Source organism: Petaurus breviceps, unplaced genomic scaffold (assembly GCF_028583685.1).
Source record: "Petaurus breviceps papuanus isolate PSGF00001 unplaced genomic scaffold, PetGlider_PUasm1.0 184, whole genome shotgun sequence".
NCBI lineage: Eukaryota > Metazoa > Chordata > Mammalia > Diprotodontia > Petauridae > Petaurus > Petaurus breviceps.
Window position 1 is genome coordinate 747,327 of NW_027185793.1, and position 21,924 is coordinate 769,250.

At 38.0% G+C, this 21,924-nt stretch overlaps 1 protein-coding gene across 3 annotated transcripts in view; it reads right to left on the reverse strand.

Annotated features, from left to right (window-relative positions):
- The window catches only part of SLC24A2 (solute carrier family 24 member 2), a 330,161-nt gene extending 311,090 nt beyond the window's left edge, over window positions 1-19,071 (reverse strand). For 2 of the 3 annotated variants that reach the window (XM_069088076.1, XM_069088074.1), the window contains exons 1-2: window positions 18,576-18,948; window positions 15,235-16,331 (exon numbers count right to left, since the gene is read on the reverse strand). In XM_069088076.1, the coding sequence (XP_068944177.1) occupies window positions 15,235-16,170 (936 nt within the window). In that variant the 5' untranslated portion in view covers window positions 16,171-16,331; window positions 18,576-18,948. The other variant, XM_069088075.1, reaches the window with a different exon arrangement.
- Between the last annotated feature and the right edge of the window lie 2,853 nt (window positions 19,072-21,924).

The window sequence follows — 21,924 nt, forward strand, 5'->3', positions numbered from 1 at the left end:
ATATTGGAATCTATATACCTACTTAATAGATTCCAATAAAATCACCACCAAAATCAGATGTAAAAATCCTCTGGTATTCAAAGCCTTTCATAAGCTGCCCACCCTTCCTTTCTAGTTGTTTTTTGATTTTTGTTCTTTTTGGAGGGCAATTGGGGCTAAGCGACTTGTCCAAGGCCACATGGCTAGCTTTTGTGTTAAGTGTCTAAGGCTGGACTTGAACTCAGGTCCTCCAAATTCCAGGGCCAATGCTCTACTCACTGCGCTACCTACCGTGTTTCCCTGATAATAACACACTGTCTTATATTTTTTTTTGGACAGAAAAACACCAGAGGGCTTATTTTCAGGGGAGGGCTTATTTTAATGAACATTGACAGCAATTTTAATAAACAGCTCTCCTCCACGGCACTGCTCTCAATGGCGACAGCAAGCAAATCACTGGGGAAGAACAGGATGACGCGTTCACTGCTGCAGCTCTGATTGGATGCAGCTTGGAGCGCGGCGAGCATTTCAGGGGGGGGCGGTGCTAACGTAGCGTGTAGCAATCTCAATAGGGCTTATTTTCAGGGGAGGGCTTATTTTAGAGAAATCTTACACAGTAAGGGGAGGGCTTATTTTCGGGGTAGGTCTTATTATCGGGGAAACACGGTAGCTGCTCCCTTTCTACTTTTCTCACACCTAACCCTCACCTCTCTCTATTTATTCTATGATCCAATGACATTGTTCTCCATGCTGTTCCTCAAAAAAGAAACTATTCTGGGCATTTTAACTGGTCAGACTGTTCTCCCTCCTCATCTCTGTCTCCTGGCTTCTCTGGCTTCCTTCAAGTTCTACCTAAAATCCCCTTTCACAAGAATAGTCTCCCAACCCCTTTATTTCTAGTGTTTCACCCAGTTAATGATTTCCAGTTTATCCTGTGTATAACTTGCTTGTAGTTTGCTGTTTACATGTTTTCCCCCATTAGACTGTGAGCAACTTGAGACTAAGGTCCTCTTTTGCCTTCCTTTGTGGATATCCCTGGTAACTTAGTATAGTGTTTGGCATATAGTAGTGCTTATTAAATGCTTATTCAGTGTCTGACTCTGAAAACATAATTGTAAACCCTTGCTCCAGCCAACAGCTTCCAAGGAATGAATGTATTTCCAAAATAGGCTGATCCCAGATATCCAAAGGAAGCTCTTGGAAACAGAAACCAGTTTGCTGTTTCATCATAGCCACTCCACATGAGACACTCCGAATTATCAAAACGGAACCTTTGTTGAGCACCCAAGGATCATTTGGAACATTTGTGTTCCCTCCATGGCTAAGAACTGTCCTATCTTCGAGGAAAAATTCATGCCACAGTGGCAGTTCCCATGAGGTTCCAAATATGTGGCAAATCTTAGGTTTCAGCATTACTTAGAGAAATTCTTAGACCATGCCCTTCTGCTGCAGGGGGAAGGAACTCCTTGGCAAAAACTGCCACTATCATAAGTCCTGTACCTTGGATAAAAATTAACTGAGAATCTTTAGCTTTTAATTTAGAAGTATAACTAAAATGTCTTCAATAGAGAAAAGGAGTATATGATTATGTGTGGGATAAAGGTAAGAGAAAAAAGGGATCATGAGTATAGCTGAGGGAGCTAAGACATAAATTAGGCTGCAAACCAGACAACTTAAGGTGGAAGTTTCTCAGGCTATGGACCATGTCTTCTGAATTCTATAAAGCACTATGCATAAAGAAACCCATTATGGTACTGTGGAAAGACAATGATATTAGACTTTGGTTCAAATAGTAGCCCTGGTATTTACTATCCCCTGAGTAAATCAAGGGGCCTCCTTGAGTCCCAATTTTCCTATCTTTAAAATAGGGATAGTAGAACTCATACTCCTCCTTTCATAAAGTTGTTGTAAGGAGAGTGCTTTGTAAATCTTACTATTCAGGGTAATACTGACACATAGTTCTACTGGGCTCAGAGAAGGAAAAGATCTTAGTTAGCTTCCCTCTCTCCCATCCCCTTGTATAGGAAACTGAGGCTTGGAGAGGCTAAATGTCTGGTCTAACATTGCCTAGATAGTAAACAGCAGAAGCAGACTTTGAACCCAAGTCCTCTGACTCTGTATCTTTGCACTGCTGTGTCTTCTAATATATAAACACCATAGAAATGTTTGTTGCTATTATTACATTAGGTATTTAATCAATGAATTATTGAGAGATAATGTGGAAATAAAAGATGGATCAGAGAATTAGCATGAAGTAGGTTGTTAGGTGAACAAATGGTAGATACAGGAAAAAGAAGAAAAAGAAGAAATAGCCCTCAACAACCCTGCCTTCCATGGACAGCTCTGTCACTTCACCAAGCATTTATTAAACACTTGCTATATAAGAAATGATGAGCTGGTTGACTTTAGGAAACATGGGAAGACTTTTATAAAATAATGAAAAGTTAAATGAGTAAAACCAAGAGAATGTCATACATAGTAACAGAAATATTGTCATAAGAACAACTAGTAAATGTCTGAGGCTGGATTTGAACTCAGGTTCTCCTGACTCCAAGGCCTGTTCTCTATACACTGAGCTACCTAGCTGCCACTATAATAAACTTAAAAAATGATTAATTTTACTAAAAATATGACTCAAATGTCTCCAATAAAGAAAAGGCAGATAGGCTTATATGTGGAAAGGAGATAAGAAAAAAGAGACCATGAGTATAGCTGGCAGAGCTAAGAAATGAATATGATTAGGAACTAGACAACAAAGTTTGAAATTTCTAAAGCTATGGACCATGTCTTTTGAATTCCACAAATTACTATGCAAACAAGAAGACATTATAATATAGTAGAAAGACTGTGGCTTAGACTTGGGCTCAAACCCCATCTCTGTCATTTATCTGGTTGGCCTTGAGTAAGTCTCCAAAATTCTCTGACTTGTAATTTCCTCATCTCTAAAATGAGGATAAATTATGATTCTTGCATTTGTTATTGTTATTCAATAGGTTTTTATCATGTTCAACTCTTCATGACTTCATGTTGTTTTTTTTGCAAAGATACTGCAATGGTTTGCCATTTCCTTCTCCAGCTCATTTTACAGATGAGAAAACTGAGGCAAACAGGGTTAAGTGACTTGCCCAGGGTCATACAGCTAGTAAGTGTCTGAGGCCAGATTTGAACGCAGGATACTTCCTGACTCCTGATCCACCACTCTGTCCACCTAGGTGCTAGATTCTTATGTTGTAAGTATAGAATTATAGAAATTTTAAAGCTGAAAGGGATGGAACTTAGAGAATTTTTTTCTGGTTAATTTTAATTCTTATGGATAAGGACATTGAGGCCTCAGGAGATCCAAAGAATTGCCCAAGGTCACACCCAACAGAACTGGGACAGGTCTCTTGACTTCTAGTTCAATATTCTTGCTATTTCTTAAAACTACAAACATGGTGTGAAGTATTCAAATATGTAAAAGATCTATGTTTTCTTAGGCACAGGTATCTCAGTTTCTCAATGTGGGGAAAAATCCTCTCTGTATTTTAGTAATTAAGTCCTAGGGAGTTTCCTGAGGCACATGGAATTTCAATGACTGGTCATGCATGCTAATATGTATTAGAGGTAGGTTTTGTCTTCTTAACTTTAAACCTTGTATTCTACTTGCTGAAAAGTGATAGAGTATAGGAGACAAAGCATTCGATATGTCAGGACGAGCACATTTGAGTCCTGATTCTATCACTAGTTGCACGGTTATGGGCAAGTCATGTAATCTCTGTGAGCCCTAGATAGTCCCTGGAGGGCAGGGACTGTCTCTTGCCTCTTTTTCGTATCCCCAGCACTTAGCACAATTCCTGGAACACAGTAGGTGCTCAATAAGTGTTTATTGCTTGATTGATAGTGGTGATGCCATGCTCAATAAATGGCATTTAATATAGTACAGTAAGTTAATCCTTTTCAAAGTCATTGGATTTACCTCACAAACAAATGAACATAATCGCTGTTTGGTAGCTACATTATTAAACTTTGAAATTCACATACTCATGAACATGAAGGTAAACTGATTATAATGCTGTTCAGGCTTCCTTGTAAACATTTTCAGTCTCACTCATTTCACACCCTGCCTGTTCTGCCTCCATTTGTTTTCCATATGGTGAAGGGCTGGTGAGAAAAAATGATTCTGTCTTTGCAAGGAATGCATATCACGTAGTTTTCTGCAGTCTGTGCTTTCCTTTCTCAGCATTCACAGTCTGAATGGCAGTCATGGGAAAAGCCATGGTTTGACAGCTCTTGGTGTTACATGATCATTTGGAAATCTGAATTGGTCAGACAAAGTAACTGCAGTGGGGTCAGGTTGAAATTTCACCTTATGCGTGAATAAGAGAGGTACCACCTCCCTTCTCTGAAATCTTACACTTGGTTTTAATCTCCCATGTGTATATATGTTTTATTTTGAAATCAGAATTGTGGCCATACCTGATCCCCCCCAGCTAGATTGTAAATTGGAAGAAAAGGGCAGTTTACCTTAAATCCCTTCTGCTAAAAATGAATTCATTTCTTCCAGGTCTATTTTCAGTTAGTGTGTGGAATAAGCCAGAACCTGATGTTTTCTACGGTTCCCGATAAGCTGGATTGACTGAGGACAGGGAATCTGTCTCATCACTGCATCACCCCCAGGCTCTAGCACAGAGATGAGTACTATAAAATGGTCAATGAATATTTATTTAACTGAATTCAATCAATCAATGAAAAAAATGTAGTTTTGGGGGTGATGTAGTTATAACCTCTAGTTATAATTTGGGTCTCCCTCTAACATAAAGGCATTAAATTAATCTTTCATCTTCAGAGTTGTCTAACAATAATTAAAAATAACTGGCACTCCAGAGCATTGGACCAGAGTTAGAAGGAACCTTAAAAATAATTTAGTTCAATTCTCTAATTAGACAGATAAGGAAATGGACTCAGCTGAATGATTTTCCCAAGGTCACACAGAAAGTGTCAGAGTCAAAATTATAACTATAGTTTCCAGGTTCCTAGACTTTCTATGCTCTTCTCACAATAACAAGTTGGTCCCTCTCTCTGAGTAGTTCATTAATTAAACAAAACAAGACAAAATCCCTGAATTTATTCATGTAGGATGGTGGGAAGGCATAAGTGTTGAGATGAACTTGTAGTTAGTACAGTTCTGCTAGAATTCTGTGGTTCTTAGCAAATACACTTAAGTACAGTATTAGTACATACCACAATACATACCATTAGCACATACTAATATTAGAATATACAATCAAACTTTAAAATGTCCTCATATTTTTTGGATTTTCTTGGGCTCAAAAGTTTTCATATTCATAATATTTCTGTCAATGCTGAACACCAAGTCAATTGCAGTATTTATGGAGCATACAGTAGGTAAAAAAGAGTTCTGGACTCTAATGGTTTCCCATCATCTTCACTTACAATGGTTATTGAAATACCCATCTAATTAATAGCCTCTGTTTTCTTCAAGTATCGCTTCTTTCTAATCAATTCTTCATACCTTTGCCAAACTGATATTCATAAAAGCACAGGTATGACCACGTCCTTTATCTGCTTGATAAACACCAGGGGTTCCCTATTGCCTCTAGGCAAAAATACAAACTCTTCATTTGACATTTAAAGTCCTTCACACTATAGCCTTAGCCTACTTTTCTAGGCTTTTTGCACATTACTCCCCTTTGTATACTCTCCATTCCTGCTAAACCAGCCCTATTACTGTTTCCTGTGCACAATATTCCATTTCCCTTCTCTGTGACTTTACCTAGGCTAACCTCTACATCAAGAGACACTGCTTCCTCACCATCTCTGTCTTTATCTTTCTTCAAGTGGGGGCAGGTAGGTGGTGCAGTGAATAGAGCACCAGTCCTGGAGTCAGGAGGACCTGAATTCAAATTTGGCCTTAGACACTTGACATACTTACTAGCTGTGTGACCTTGGGCAAGACACTTAATCCCAACTTCCCTGTCTTCCCCCCTCAAAAAAAAAAAGACTCATCAAGTGCCACCTCTTTCTATGGTTTATTCCAGGGGTGGGGAACCTTTGGCCTCGAGGTCACATGTAGCCCTCTAGGTCCTCAAGTGTGGCCCTCTGACTGAATCCAAACTTCCCAGAACAAATCCCTTTGATAAAAGGATTTATTCTGTAAAACTTGGACTCAGTCAAAGGGCTACAATAGAGGGTCCCATGTGGCCTCAAGGCCGTAGGCTTCCCATCCCTGGTCTATTCTGATGACCATAATTGCAAGTGCCCTCTCCTTAGGATTACCTTGTATATATTTTTAACTTACTTATGAGGGCAGCTAGGTGGTGCAGTGGATAAAGCTCTGGGTCTGGAGTCAGGAAGATCTGACTTCAGATCTGTTTAAAAGTTTTTTAAACTTTTTTTTTTTTTTTTTTTTTTTGCTTTTTGGAGGGGGAAGGCAGGGCAATTGGGGTTAAGTGACTTGCCCAAGTTCACATGGCTAGTAAGTGTTAAGTGTCTGAGGCTGGATTTGAACTCAGGTCCTCCTGACTCCAGGGCCGGTGCTCTGTTCACTGTGCCACCTAGCCACCCCCAATAAATATTTATTGAATTGAAATGAAATGAATCCCTTCACCAATCCCATGCTATGAATGAAATAGCCTTCTCAGTAACCAAATCAAAGCAGGACTTTAATTAAAATCCTTTTTGCTAAAACTGAGGTTCACTTTTCAAGTTCTATCTTTAATAAAGATGAAAAAGAAACTGGGTTCCCAGTCTTCTGAGAGGTTCTACAAAGATGTCTTGACTCTAAGGTTTATGTGAACTGGTTGGAAAGACCAAGGTGACATGAATGTTAATGAGAACTTCAGCACTAGGTGCTAGTCACTGCAGAGATATTTTTTTAAATCCTTCCTACCCACCTTTCAGAGGGCTCCAAAATGGGACCTTCACTCCATGAATAGTCACTGTAGCAGAAACATTTCATAGGGTTATTATTTTAATGTCAGGACAGGGTACCTGAAAGCAAGGCAACTTTGCAGTGCTATGTCCCTAGATACCTTAATATCTCATCTCACTTATCTGGCCAACAATTTTCATTCAAAAGTGTCAAGATTTTAATGCTTTTGTATTTTTTATTGGAGGACTTTTTAAATTACCCTGGGAGGGTTACCTTTATCAAAATTTGTATTTTCATTTTACTAAAATCCAAGTGTTTGGGGAGACAAAGTCAAACTTATATAAATACACCTAGTCTCAACTGCGTTTATCTTAATATACACATGCACATATAGTCACAAAATGTCATATAGGAAGGAGTTATTATTCACTTTACAAAGGGATTTTTTACTTTATGACAAGTATTCACTATAGAATTCCTTTAGGTAGTTGCTCCCTTAGCACCTTTATAACATGAGATGATTTTTAAAGATTAAGTTTAAGTAAAAGGTTTTAGGTACACTTTAATTGCACGAATCAAAGAAAACATGTATCTAATGATACTTGATCCACCAACCCTCCAAATTTAATTAAAAATCTTTAGAATTTCCTGCTTTTTCCTTCTATCAGAACTTGACTGACTAGTTATCAGGTTGCAGCACGATATTCTAGAAGGAATATACCATGGACAGCAGCTTTCCCAGCCAAACACCACCTACCACAACAGAGCTATGGACAGTATATAGATAATACAACAATCTTATCTGTATAGAATCGCACACTGAAACTCAACTAAATCACATTCTGCAGTACTATAATGGTTTCCTACCCTGTTGCAAAGAATTAAAAAATGACCTGTCGTGGATAGCTCTAATTTTTTCAGAAAATATTGTAGTAAATATTATTAAAAATAAAAATAGCTGCATAACAAATATGCTCCAAACTGATGCCAAAAGTCTACTTATTTCAACCAAAAATGAACGCAAAATAATTCCAGGGCTACAAAAACTTGAATAATTCCTTAAATTTTATGTGTAATATCTGATCTTCCCATACCACTATGGTTGTTGTTTTTGGTGGAGGGGGAAGTTATAAATGTTATAAACTAAACATCCATAGCAGCATAAATTTTGTGTCTTTAAACCAATGATTCTTAGCCCTGGTTTTGTGAAATTTCAGAATATATAAAATTATCAAGATTTTACAAAGTTATAAAATAATTATTAAAACAAAATTAATTTAATTCATTTTAATTTAATGTGTTTTATGCAACTTTTAAAGGAGTTAGAAGATATTTTGAAATAAGAAATAATCAGATGTAATAACTCCAAAAAGTTAATAAAACACTGGTTGATCTAATTTGCAGGCTTGGTGATAACTGGTTAAATTATGATTAAATATATTTTTTTTTTACTAAGCATTTACTTGCCTTCAAGGCACTGTGTCATAGTAGATAGAGAGATGGATTCAGTCAGAGAGACCTGTATTTGGAGAGACCTATGAAACATACTTGTTGTGTGACCCTGAATGTTATTTAACCCCTCAGTGTTCCAGATGGCTGTCTTAAACTGTAAGTGGTAGAGACATTGCCAATATTATTGGATGATGGCATTTTCTTCCTGGGAATTTTTTAGATTGCACCAATAAAATCATATATCAAGACCAAAAAATGAGAGGAAAATGTGCTAAAATGAATAAAATTAACATTCTCATTTCCCAGAAGTATTTCTAAAGTTTTTTTTTTTTTTTACAATGCATAGAGACTAAAACAGTGAGTGCTTTAATAAATACTACTGAAATTTAGAGCTAGAAGCTTTTGAGACTATCTAGGCCAACTCTTTAATTTTGAAGCTGAGAAAACTGAAGCCCAAGATCAGATTGCTAGTAAGTAGTAAAGCCAGAATTCAGTACAGGTCTTCTAATTTCAAATCCTATCTTGTTTTCACTTCCATATGGATCAAGGAGCCTCTAAAACTGTCTTAAAGTATATCTTGCTTGAGGATCCAAAAGATAACACAAAGAGCTGGTATAATGCTTATACAAATAGCCATTGCATACACAACAATTTTCATTCCGCATACTTATAGGGAACATTCCTCTCAGTGGGGACCTCAGAACTGAGGGAAGCAATTAGCTTAGAATTTATTTTCTTACTGTCCACCTGCTAATGCCACAGGGCAGTGAAGTCTGGATGAAAAGGCAGTCTATATGGCTACAGGCCAACATTAACAACTAGAGAAGTAGGACAGCTGCTCAAACACATATAGACTAAAAAAAATAATGATACAGTACATCTTATGCTCAGTACTTTGGGGGCAGACTTCTACAAAGCTCCCAAAGCATGATAATAGACTACAATTGCCAAGAAATATTTTCACTCAATTCAGAAATAAAATCAAAGAAATTTCCTTAATAAAATTATACAGCATAATAATTATGATAATTGGCATTTAAATAGTGTTTTATGGTTTACAAAATTATCTTCTATACAGCATCTCTTTTGATCCTCATAATGCTGTTTGGTAAACTCTATGGTTACTATTATCTCCATTTTACCAGAGAGGAAACTGAATGTCAGTGAGATTAAGTGGCTTGGTCAGGGTCATATGACTAATAAATGTCAGAAGTGGGGTCTGAACCCAGTTTTCTGATGACTTTAAATTCAGGGATCTCTTTAGGATGTCATGTTACCTCTCAATTATGCAATTTTAACTTAAAAATACAAGAATGTTTACTATTACTTTTGAAGAAGAGCAAATATATCAGGTAACAACATAAACACATCTTTAATTTGCTTTTCTACTCTTACTTTGTTTGCAAGATATTTCCAATTCATGTAGAGGCAGAATCACATCCTAGAAAGAGCCCTGGCCTTGGAGTCAGAAGAGATCTATCTTCAAATCCCACCTCAACATTCATAACATTATGTGTGCCCCTGGACAAGTCACAAACTCTCAAAAGCTCAATTTTCTCATCTGTAAAGTGGGATTAATGATGTCTGCAGTACCTACCTCACATGATTGCTGCGAGGAAAACATTTTATGACCCTTAAGACAATATGCAAATGCTGCTATCATCGATGATATAGCTACATCTATATCACAGGAATTAACAATGGTGAAATGATTTCCATAAAAATTAGCCTTAGAACATGACTTGCAAAAGAAAATATGTACTTGAACAAGAAAATCATTGACATATCTCACAGGTGAATGATATGCATTGTTGGGAGGGTAATAGTTGTCATTATTCCTTCTATTTTGTTTTTACATCAAAATTAAACATAGCATTTATGTGTAAAATTTCCATGTAAAATGTAATATCCAAATATAGCAAATTAGACATAACTAAGGGGAATGGTCAGTTTGAATTAGTAAAAAATATGAATTCTGATTTACCTTAAAAATGCATTTTTATTATTTTAAAATATATCTGACAAAAAGAAAAATCTCCAATAAGGGACTCTCAAATTAGCTTCCTCATAGGCCTTTGTTAATGAGCAGATAAGATTTATTTGTATCTAGCATACTGTTTTGTGTAAATGGTGTTGGTAAAGTTGTTTTGAGAGTGCTTAAAAAAGATGTTTTTCTTAAATAAGCATCACTGCATCATGGTGATGACCTTGCAAGGCCTTTTGCAATGCTAATATTATGGTATGCATTGACACACTTATCAGATATGTATATGTAGATAGAAATAGACCCACATGTACACAAATAAGGACACACTTAGAAAAGTAAGAATGGAAAAGACTGAGTGATAACAGATACAAAATCCAAGTGCTTCACTGGTATTTACAAAACATTAGGACAATCAGAGGAAGGCCTCCACCACATTTACTAGATAACATATGCACAGAAGACAAAATACTACTATCCTTATTGTAATCTACACCATTGGAGGGAGCACCCATATAAAGAAGCACTATTCATAGGTGATCTATGATCACCTCCATGATGTGAGGGGTACTCCCTCCACAAATGCAATCACTAATCATTCCAACTTTCTCATGCTTTCTGATCTCTCTGTCTCTGTCTCTCTTTGTCTCTCTCTCTCTCTTCCCCCCCCCCCCTCCTTTCCTCCCTCTCTCCCTCTTCTCTTTACCATTTCATTGGAAGTCAAATATGCTAAAAATGAATGCTGGTGAAATGCCTGATTGTGGCACAATATTTATGGGTCTCTAGTGTTTCTTGTCTGAGCTGTTACTAGCTTGTGACCTCAGCTAAGTCACTTGCCTCTGATTTCCTCACCTCTAATATGAAGATGACAAAATTTTACCTCTCTCACAAAACCCTTGTGAAGGTCAAATGAAATAATGCATGTGTATAATCAGGTTATAATGTCTTTCTGAAGAGAAACAGATTTTTATAGCAGGAAGATTCTAATTAGTATGAATAATGAACTTCCTTCAGTGATCACACGTATGTGACAATTCACACAATTTGAAATTATGACTATATGAAAATACAGTCATTAATTCCAGATCAATGGAAACAGTGTGTGAATTAGAATTAACATGACCACTTCACAGGCTTCATTATACATATAAACTGGGGCCTGTTAAATACATGTGATCACTTCAGGAAAAGAAAATTATCATCAATGTCATTTCTGTCCTTCACCACCATTTTGTGACATCTGCAAAAATGGTTATTACCATATTTTACTGGCAAGGACTTATGTAAATTCAATAAGATATTTTTATTATTTCTTTGTGATAAAAATCATATCCTTATGCTAACATTTGTTTTATGTATACATAAAAATTCACCCAGATGCTAGTATGATAATTTTGCATATGTATTTGTTTCTCTGTTTAAAACCAGCCTCAAGAATGTATTAGTGTTAGTCTCTAAATCTCCATGACCACATTTCAGCAAATAAAATGTAATTTTGTAGCAAAATAATTTCACAAATTTACTTTTCCCGTACTATGTTTACCTGTTCCATAATCTTTTCCTGCCTGCAGGTCAGATTGACCATTAAAATATAAGAAATTGCTTGACCCATGTTAATAAAGATATAGTATTATGTTTTAGGACCTATTTATTATAAAACATCCAAATGAATCATTGAATAGAAGAAGCCTCGAGCACAGTTCAAGGATGACCATGTGTTTTTATGAATCCAGATTGCTTTCTGACCAGCTAAACCTCATCTACCTAGAGTGAGAGGACTGACTGTGCCAAATTATGTTATTAAGTCTATAATGCCATGGGCAATTTACTCACCAGGTACAGTGATGTGGTCTTCTTGATAAAAGGTATAATACTCTTCAAAAACACCTTTTAAAGAACTAATTAGCTAAACAATTCTCATGTGACTTAAAAAATTGCATTGCTAATTATGAAATGCCCATCTAAATTCTCATAACAGCTCTCAGGTATATAGTTATTATTGTTACAATTTTTTTACAGAGAAGGACAAGGAGACTCAGAGATGTCAAGAGATTGATTCATGGTTACACAGTGACCATGTGGCAGAGGTGCGATTGGAACCAAGGTTTACTTTTAATGCTAACTTTAACTTTGATTTTAACTTTAATACTCTTTCTACCATACCAAAATGTCTGTCACTAGGATGCCAAAAGGTAGCATGATATAGAGCAGTGCCCATTGCCACATCTCAAGAGGCCTGGACCCAACCCCATGGGTATGTGAGAAACAAACTGAAGAATGGAAAGTTGAGTCGAGTCACATCCTACCTTCACTCCAGCTTGTCTCCAACAAAAAACACCCTTGTCCTCCAACAATCCCCTACCTATGTTGTGCAAATTCCCAGTCTCATTCCTTTTGAACTGGGCATTAACCTTTCTGGACACTTCACCTTCTCTCAAGACATCTGGAGGAGTAGTGGTTAACAAAGATTTTGTATGTGGCATTTATGTAAAAATATTCATGTGAATAGTCTTTAGTATTGTAATTCAGTATCGTGGAGGAATTCATGGTGTGGAAATTTCCATCACCCATGTTGATCTCAATTGATCTATGGCTCAATCAAGAGCAGCTGTGGAGGCGCCTTTAGTGAAATTCTACCCCCATGTCCTGTGCCCTTAGGTCACCTTATGGCTGTTGTGTTTACATTTTGGGACAGAGAATGGTGAGTATGAGTCCTACCTACCCCCTTTTTATTTTGAGTGCCACTAAGTGGCAAAGAATGCATAGGAATGGATGTGTGATAACCTGAATCTCAGATATGATTACTTTGTCTTTTCCCACAAGTCTAACCACCTCCCAAACCCCATTCTTCCAGTAACCTTCACAACATCAGTTTCATCCTTGACTCTTCACTTTCCCTTAGCCTACACATTCAATCAATTGCCACTCTTTGATGGTTCTACTTTACCATCTCTCACACTTGCTCCTTCTTTCTACTATTCTAGCTAAGACCAGGCCCCCATCATATTTCACCTGGCATATGGCAATTGCCTTCAATTGGTCTCCTTGCCATAAATCTTTCCCTTCTTCAATCCATCCTTCATATAATTTCAAAATGATTTTCCTAAAGTATGAATCTTTCCATATTACTTTGCTGCTCTCATGTCATTGCCCTATGATCAAAAGTCATCTTTAAAATTATAAGTTTTGGTATAAGTTTTCTATTACGAAAGTAGAGCACTATGTGTTTGTAAGTGAGTAACTGCATCAATTGGGGGTACATTCTCAATTTTTTTAAATTGATGGGATGTATGATAGAAAGAAATCAGATAAAGTTGATATGGAGAATAGAATGCTGAACTGGATTCAGTATGACCTGGGTTAAAAACTCACCTCTGACATTAACTAGATGTATAACTCTGGACAAGTCTCTTGACCTCTATGTGTCTAAAAAAAAAAACAATTTGCCTAGGGCTCAGCTACTAAGTCATAGATCAATTAAGATCAACATTGGTGATGGGAATTTCCAATCCTCACACTACTGAATTACAATATGAAAGCATATTCACATGAATATTTTGACATAACACTTCACACAAAATCTTTGTAATTATTACTCCTTCAAATGCCTAGAGAGAAGGCAAAGGCTAAGATTGCCTTAGTGATTTCTAAATTATCAATACTGACAAATATTTCATTTTCAGTTCTGAGATGAATGTTGTGAATGAAGTATATTATATATCTTATTATTTTTTAAATCCAGATCTGTGATTACCTTGGTATATAAAACTGGGGTGAGGGTGGGGTAAGGAATTCATTCTATCAATGGAAATAAGCAATTATTCTGGGACTTAGATTTTTAGAGAGTTGCTTAGGGCACAAAGATGTTAAGGAACATGGCCATGATCACAAAGTCAATAAAAGTCAATGATGAGCCTTAACCACTAGGTCTTCTAGACTCCAAGGGAGGCTCTTTATACACTATACCATGTTGTCTCCAATATGTAATGGAATAGGCAGATATATAATAGGCCTTACCCATACCTGTGCACATTACCTGTGTTTAAGTGGGCCCTGTGATACAGGAAGAATTTCAGTGGGGAAGTCCTTAAGCTGTGAAGCAAATAGTATTATAAACCACATGGGAATTAGGGGACACTGCTATATTGGTACCATGTTGATAACTAGAACATAAAGGTTTCTTTCTTTCCTATATAATGGAAGGTTTTGTGTTGGTGATATGGTCCCTGGTGTCCCCATGACCTCAGAAAAAGCATCTTTTGAGGCAGTTTTCTGCCTCCTCAAAACCTGGGGAATCTTTCACTCAATGGAAGCTGCTTTCTACCTGCTGCCACTCTAGCATTTTCCCCATGATGGAACAAGGAGAAAGTTGGACACTTGGCCATAAATTCAATGTACATCTTTGTCTTGTGTTTGCCAGCTGCATCCTCATGGACCATGTGAACCTATTTTTTTTTAATGGCCCTGTTTGTGTTGGGTCAGTAATTCCTAGTATCCTAATACCTGAGGAGGCCAGAAGAGTTTCTAGCTCATGACTACATAGGATATACCATACTCTTGCAAGACTATTACCTGAAACTGTTTTTGTCAATTTGGCTATTGGCTCAGCTCTTACTCACCATTCACTACCCCATAGGGCAGACCTTGTCTCTCAAGAGCACCTGCCAGTCACAGCCACAGCCACAACCACAAGGTGATGGGGGAGGGGAGGCAGAATGTGAAGATAGACTTTTTCTAATAGCATCTCCACATCTGCAGCTCTGGGTGACCTATGAGGCTAAGGTCCAGCTCAGAAGGGTATATAATGATATGTTGGCTCAATTGTTATTCATGATGCACTGCATATTATCTGCCATGACCCACGACTCTACCACAATTTCACAAAGGGCAGATTTGAAACTGCAAAAGAACATTGGTCTAAATGAATAAAAAAGAACACACAACCAACCTTTGCATCATTCTCTGCTGCTGCTGCTGCTGCTGCAGTTACTTTCACGACTTTGTTTCTATTTAGCAGCTGCTTCACCCATGCTTCCACCTGAACGTTGAATTTCATGAAAGTCACATAGCAAATATAAGCTGTTAACAGCAACAAACTCTCCCACCATGCGATGAAATTATCCAGAAAAAAAATTATTAGCATGATCAAGTCAATAATATAAAATGAGACATCCCTAAAGAGTGGCCACCAGGTAAGGTTTAGGATCTCTCTTGAAAACAATGCACACATCCCAATAACGAACAAGATATTGAATACTGCTGAGCCTACAATTGTGCCAATGCCAACATTGCTATGAGCTATGAAGACTCCTATCAGAGATGTGAAAAGTTCTGGAGCTGAGCCCCCAGCAGCCATGAAAGTTGCCCCGGCTACATCATCAGAAATGGCCAACTTTTCAGTGATGACAGTCAGAGAAGGAACAAAGAATTCATCACAGACTATGGCTAAGGCAATGAACATGTAGATCATTCCAAGGACGTGAAGAATTATTGCACCTCTTCTTCGCTCCTGAAGGGAAAAGAGGTCTCTTGGATAGTCTCCTTGAGGATGTTCAGTTGTATTTTCATATTTTGTAGGAAGCGGCTCAGGAGTACCATCCTGAACCTTCTCCTTTAAGTCTAATAGAGTTCTTTGATGGTATTCAGACATTAATTCCAGATGACCTAAACTGTTGGCCTGATCTGTGCTGTGTGTCTCTATCTTGAAAAAGGCACTAGTTGAAAGTGAGAACATGCAAATGGCCATTATGCCCATGAAGAGCCCTACAATGCGTATTTGTCTCAGTTTTTTCCAGACATTCTGGTGCTTCCTGCAGCCAGACAGTGAGTTATCCAAGCACCATTCTTCAAGAAAGCTAGTGGTGAAGGTTTGATGCAGGGCCATTCTGTGTCTTCTAGTGGATATGGTGGTTTCCAGGTTTGAGGATCAGTCAGATTGCTCTTTCATACTTTTTCCTGATATTTTTAGGTTAAAAATGGTGCTTGCAATGTTCTTCTACAATCAAAAGCTTTTTTATTTCATGTGAAAATCACTCTTCATTTATGCTTTAAAAAGAATATAAATAATGATGAGTTAACAATAATAGTGTTAAACACAAACAACTGACTTTTAAAAAGCAATTTTACCCAAGTGATGAAATACTAGATGAAATAAATCTTGCACAATTGGAATAAGCAAAAAAAAAAAAAAAAAAAGCAAAAACAAAAACAACCCAAACTTTTTATTAAATCTAGTGATGTCTGGTTAATTTTAACATTAAATGGAAACCAGCAAAAAAATCAGGTGGATCTACCTGTGATCATGTCCTTTTAAATCTTTCAAAGATAAATTATCTCTCTTTCTTATCTTTCAGCATTCAATATTGCAGCACAAGTGAAAAGCTTCCCAGAAATGGAAAACTATGTAAGAATGTGCCACAGTGGTAAAAAGCACTATTAATAATTATTCATATTCTACTATGTGGTTATGTTATTGCATATCCAACAATTCTGAACTCAGAGGCAATCACTACAGCATATCAATCCAAAAGCAAAATTTCTAAAGCTCACCCTGATGATAAATAAATAAATAAAATTTGAATAGCTATGGGAGGGTAGGTATGGAGATGATGTTGATAATTGATTCAAGAATGCAAGTTTTCATAGCATGTGATTTTGTTTTATCAAATCAGGCATATTTTATGGATAAGAAAATATACCTTTTAACATAAGATAAGATATCCACATTAGAAGAATGTGTCTAGATTTAATGACCAAATAAAGATGTTTACACTGAAAGGTCTTTTTAAAAAAATCTTCAGACTTGCTGAAGAATAGAAAAGGTTTGAAATTAAACCTCCATGCCTGATTGAAATGAAAGTCAATTCCATAAGGAGGCTGTTACTGGTTGTCAAATCTGCATTTTGTAAACATTTTGATTAGATATGCTCTGCATTAATTTCCATAAACACTTAGCAAAAATACTGTTTGCAAAGTGCAACTGAGATTAACTATCAATAGCAAAAATTTCTATTGTCTTTCACTTAACAGATCTAAGAGCTATCTGACAAAGCAGAATATATTCTGGTTAAAAAGAAACACCCTTTAAAAGAATATTTTTTCAAACCAATAACCTCACTTTAGAGGCATCCATAGAAAATACCTCAAGCATAAGGGAGCCAAAGGCATCCTAAACACTAAGAGTAGCCTGGACTCAAGTTTTTAGAGCAGGCTAAAACAAACCACGGAAATAGAGCTGCTACCCCCATGATTAGCCTAATTAATCACGGATATTCCTGGACTGACTCTAGATGGTGGAGCTTTGCAGTCACAAAGGGCCAAGGCTTCAGACACATCATGAAATTTCAGGGCTCAGCTCCTGCTCCACCCAATCTCCGCTCAAGCTAGGTACTCTGCAAACCCACTCTCCATCCCTTTCTCCAGTGTCCTCCCCTGTGCAAACAGCTGCACCCTCTCGCAAAAGTGCGCCACAGACCTCACCACAACTTTATAACTTCGCCGGAAAGGATCTCAAACTTTCCCCTGTCAGTCTAAGAGAATAGAAAAACAAAAACCAACAGCCAACAAGCTCCCTTCTGGAGGGAGAACTGGAGACCCGACCGACCATTATATCTGTATGATCACGTCTTAGGAAACGTGTGTGTGTGTGTGTGTGTGTGTGTGTGTGTGTGTGTGTGTGTGTGGTGCTGTGTTGGAGGATGCTAAATGTTTGTCTCTCCAACCTCCGAATGCCCTCTCCCAAAGCAGCTGTGTCTCTTACTCTCCTTACTCTTCCCGCAGGGACCGAACCAGCGAAGTGAGTGAGTGTAGGGTTGCCAATCGGCCTGCAATTGACTAGCTTGGCAGGTATTTTATCACAGCAGCCAGCTGCTTCTTACTGGGGTCTCCAGCTATGGCCGGGTTTCCTTAGGTTTGATTTTAATAACCTTAGCTACACCATCCCGCGAAGTGATGAGGTTGGGATGTCAGGCTTTTGTGCATAAGAGGGTAGAGGATGATCGAGATTTTGTTTTGGGTGTCCGGAAGACATTTGGCAAGGGGAGCGAGTTTTCCAACTATATTTCTTTTTTTTTTTTTGGGGGGGGGGAGACCCCTGCCCCCAATGTTTCCCACATTTGAGCCACCTGTGAGGCTCTATCTCCTGGGAAGGAGCTGAGGGCAAGAGGATGGGTTCCCGGGGAGCAGACGGCTGTGACCGCTTCCCCCACCTCCCCCGCCCCCAACGCAGCACACCCCCCAACAGCTGCGAGTCGGCGCCTCGGCCAGGCGAGTCTCCAGCTTCATACTCACCCTGCACTAGGCTCGCTCCCGCTCCAACATCAGTGGAAGTGCAGCCGCTATTCCCCTTTTGCTTTCCTCTAGAATCGTCCTTCACCTCTCTCCCTCTCCCTCTCTCTCCTACCCTCCCTCTTCTCCACCTCCCGCTTATTCCATTCCTTTCCCCGAGGTCTGGCCGCAAAGGCACAGGTTCTCCCCAAAAGGCGTCTCTTTCTAGCCCCAGGACAAGGTTCAGGAAGAGATTGACCAGAGGGAGCCGCAACCAGTGCTGCACCCTGGCCAGACTGCTCCCTCCTTCCCCTGTGGCCCCTCCCTCTCTCCTATATGCTGGGTTCAGCGGTGCCGTAGCAGGCTCTCCCTTCTGAGTCTCTCCATCCCTCTGTTCACTCACCGGGGATTGGAAGCTGGAGTGACTGCAACAGCCTCTTGCGGGGTTGTCTCTGCAGTGGAGATTTGGGGAAGAGGAGGGAAGCGAGTAGGAAGAAGACAGGTTTATGTTTTGGGCAGTCAGTAAGCGCCGTCCCAGGTTGCCAGAAGCTGAAAAGTGTTGCCAACTCCCTGACGTCATCCTAGCATTATTTTACTAAATAAATAAATAAACAAAATGGTATTTTAGAATATAGCTATTTTATTTTATTTTTAATTAATGGATGTGGAATCACTGTTTTCAAGTTCCATTTCCTGCCACTTACTACATGTACGACCTTGACCAAGTCCCAATGTGTCTGGGCTCCAGTTTCCTCAACCATTGAATGAGACTCTAGACTACATGGCCTTAAAGGTTCTCTCCAGGTCTAAATCTATGCTCTATTATCCAATGATCCGATGAAATGCAGGGTTATCTCAAAGGATAAGAAAGGCTATTAACTAGCTATGTGACCTCAGAGAAATAGCAACCTCTGTGGGCCTCCGTTTTCTGTTCTGTATATGGTGGTGGTTGAGCCATTGGAAATAGTGAAAAAGAACTGGAATGAATGAGTCAGGACAGCTGGGTTCTGTCATGGACCAAGGTCCTCTGCCTTAGGTTTCACATTTGCCAAAGGAGGCCCTTTTAACCTGGTAACTACCAAGGCTCTTTCCATATAATACTAGCATAGTCAGAGAAAAAAAAATTGAGATCAAAAGTAGTCGTTCTAGCTTCTTCTAGTCTGACACCCTCCCTAGAGAAAAATCTCATCATCCCCAGGGATTTGTGCCAAGGGACCAGCGTCAAATTGCCTACTGGGGACCATAGTGCCAACTAGAAAGACAAAAGCACTACAAAGAGTCTGCCCTCTCTTCCTCCCTCCACCATAGCACATAAATCTGAGACTAGTTAGTGTCAATAATTATAGAAGGAGTCTTGGAATCTTCTTTCCTTGTCAGAATCCAAGTAGCTTGCCTAATTATGGTACAGCCTCATAGCCTTTTCACCTGTGTGTATGCAGCTTCTCTTCCATCTCCAAACTCTTTTAACTTGGTAGACTGTGAGCTGCTCTATTAGACTGCTAACTACTTGAGAATGTTATTGGTTTGGTTTAGTTCGATTTTTTTTTGGTATTCCTATAGCTTAACAGAGTTCCTGACTCAGTAGGTATTTAATGTTTGTTGTTTGACTGTTTCCTTTTTTGCCTCCTGAAAAAGATGACTGTATTTCCCAAATGTTAGCATACTTTACGCTATTTTAAAAATATGAAGTAGGAACCTCCCCCTACAATCCTATCTTTCTTCAAAATTAAGCTAACTTTAAAAATAGATGAATATATGCTAAATCCTTGTCAAAACAATCCATAATATTAATTGTATTGAACTAAAGTGATTTCCTTCCAGTTTGTTTTTGTTTTCTCCTAAAATTAAAAAAAAATCCTTTAGGTACCCACTTTGGTATTGGCAGTAAATAATCTCTCTGCCCCCCCATTCCATTGAAAAAGAACAAAGCTAGAACATCAAAATGTTCTCTGAAATCACCCCCAAAACAACCATTCATTTAGTTTTAGTAACTGGCTTATATGTATAGTACAATGTTTATATGATAAGCAGGTCATGCATATCATATTTCCCTAGAGGGAAGGGATTGTATCATATGAATATTTTTATCTGCTGTTTCACTTTAAATATTGAATTGGAATAGTCCAGTGGTCTTGGGTGTAAAGATACCTTTTTCATGATGAAAAAATTTCTCAAACTCCAATAGTTTTACTATTAGTATTCATTGATCACAAAGATAAAATATGACAAGAAGTTGCTATGAATTCAGCAAATAAATTTTTATTTTATTAATCACACCAGCATATACATATCTTTGATAAATAGCAGTATATATCTATATGAGGCATATTTATTGAATCTGCAGAAGGTTGGTTTGCTTATTTACCATACTGACACCTGCAGAACATTTGTTGGAACTAAATTAATGACAATGTTTGGTGCCAATTTAGACTCAGAGATCTCTTTAAATAACTTCCAGACCATCTGAGTCTTCAGCCCTCAGGTTTCCAACTATTGGACTGGATAATCTCTGAGGTTTCTTCTACCTCTAACCTTCTACCATTAATATCATACACATGACAAATGGCATTTCCTTCAACTCAATGTATAATATAATATACTATAATACAATATAATATACTAATAACATACTACCATGAAGAGTCATAATTAGCAATTTTATTAACAAAACAAACCAACCAACAAACATACCCAGGCCAACAACATCCTCTGGAAAGTCCCCAACAAGATATGCCCCTTATACCAGAGAGAACCGTCACTAGGAAAAATATCTCCTGACCAGCGTGAATCATCCTCCAATCCATCTTCTTTATCTCCCTAAAGAGGCAGGACCAGTTTCAGTTGGGTGCATAGTCACAAACTTTTATTTTTTTTAATAAGGACTATGCAAAATAAATCCAAATCTAAGCCCTAGAAATTGGTTACAGTGAATTACTAAAACTCTTAAATGTTACTCAATAATCAGTCATCTAAATTTCACAAGTAGGAGAAGTACAATGAGTGTGCTCCAAATATTGGTGCCCTGGGACAAAGCTCTGGATGCTCTGCTACCAGAATCACATCCGATGTCAAGTTAATTAAGGTCAAGGCATATTAAATAAATCTTGCTTAGATAGAACCAACACAAAAGCCTTTTTTTACTCAGGAGCTTGAAGGACTTGTAAAAGTTATTTGAGTAGCAACTCCTCTCCCCCATAGCCCTAGGTAGATGCCTTATCCCTCCAAGAGGTTGAAAGTTCCTTGAGGACAGGAAACTTATTGTACCTAAACTTTGTATTTCCCCCAAGTATTAGCAATAGAGTTTTATACCCAGTAAGTACTTAAAGACTTTTTGTTAAGAAAACAAATGACTGAATGGAAGGATGAATTGTAG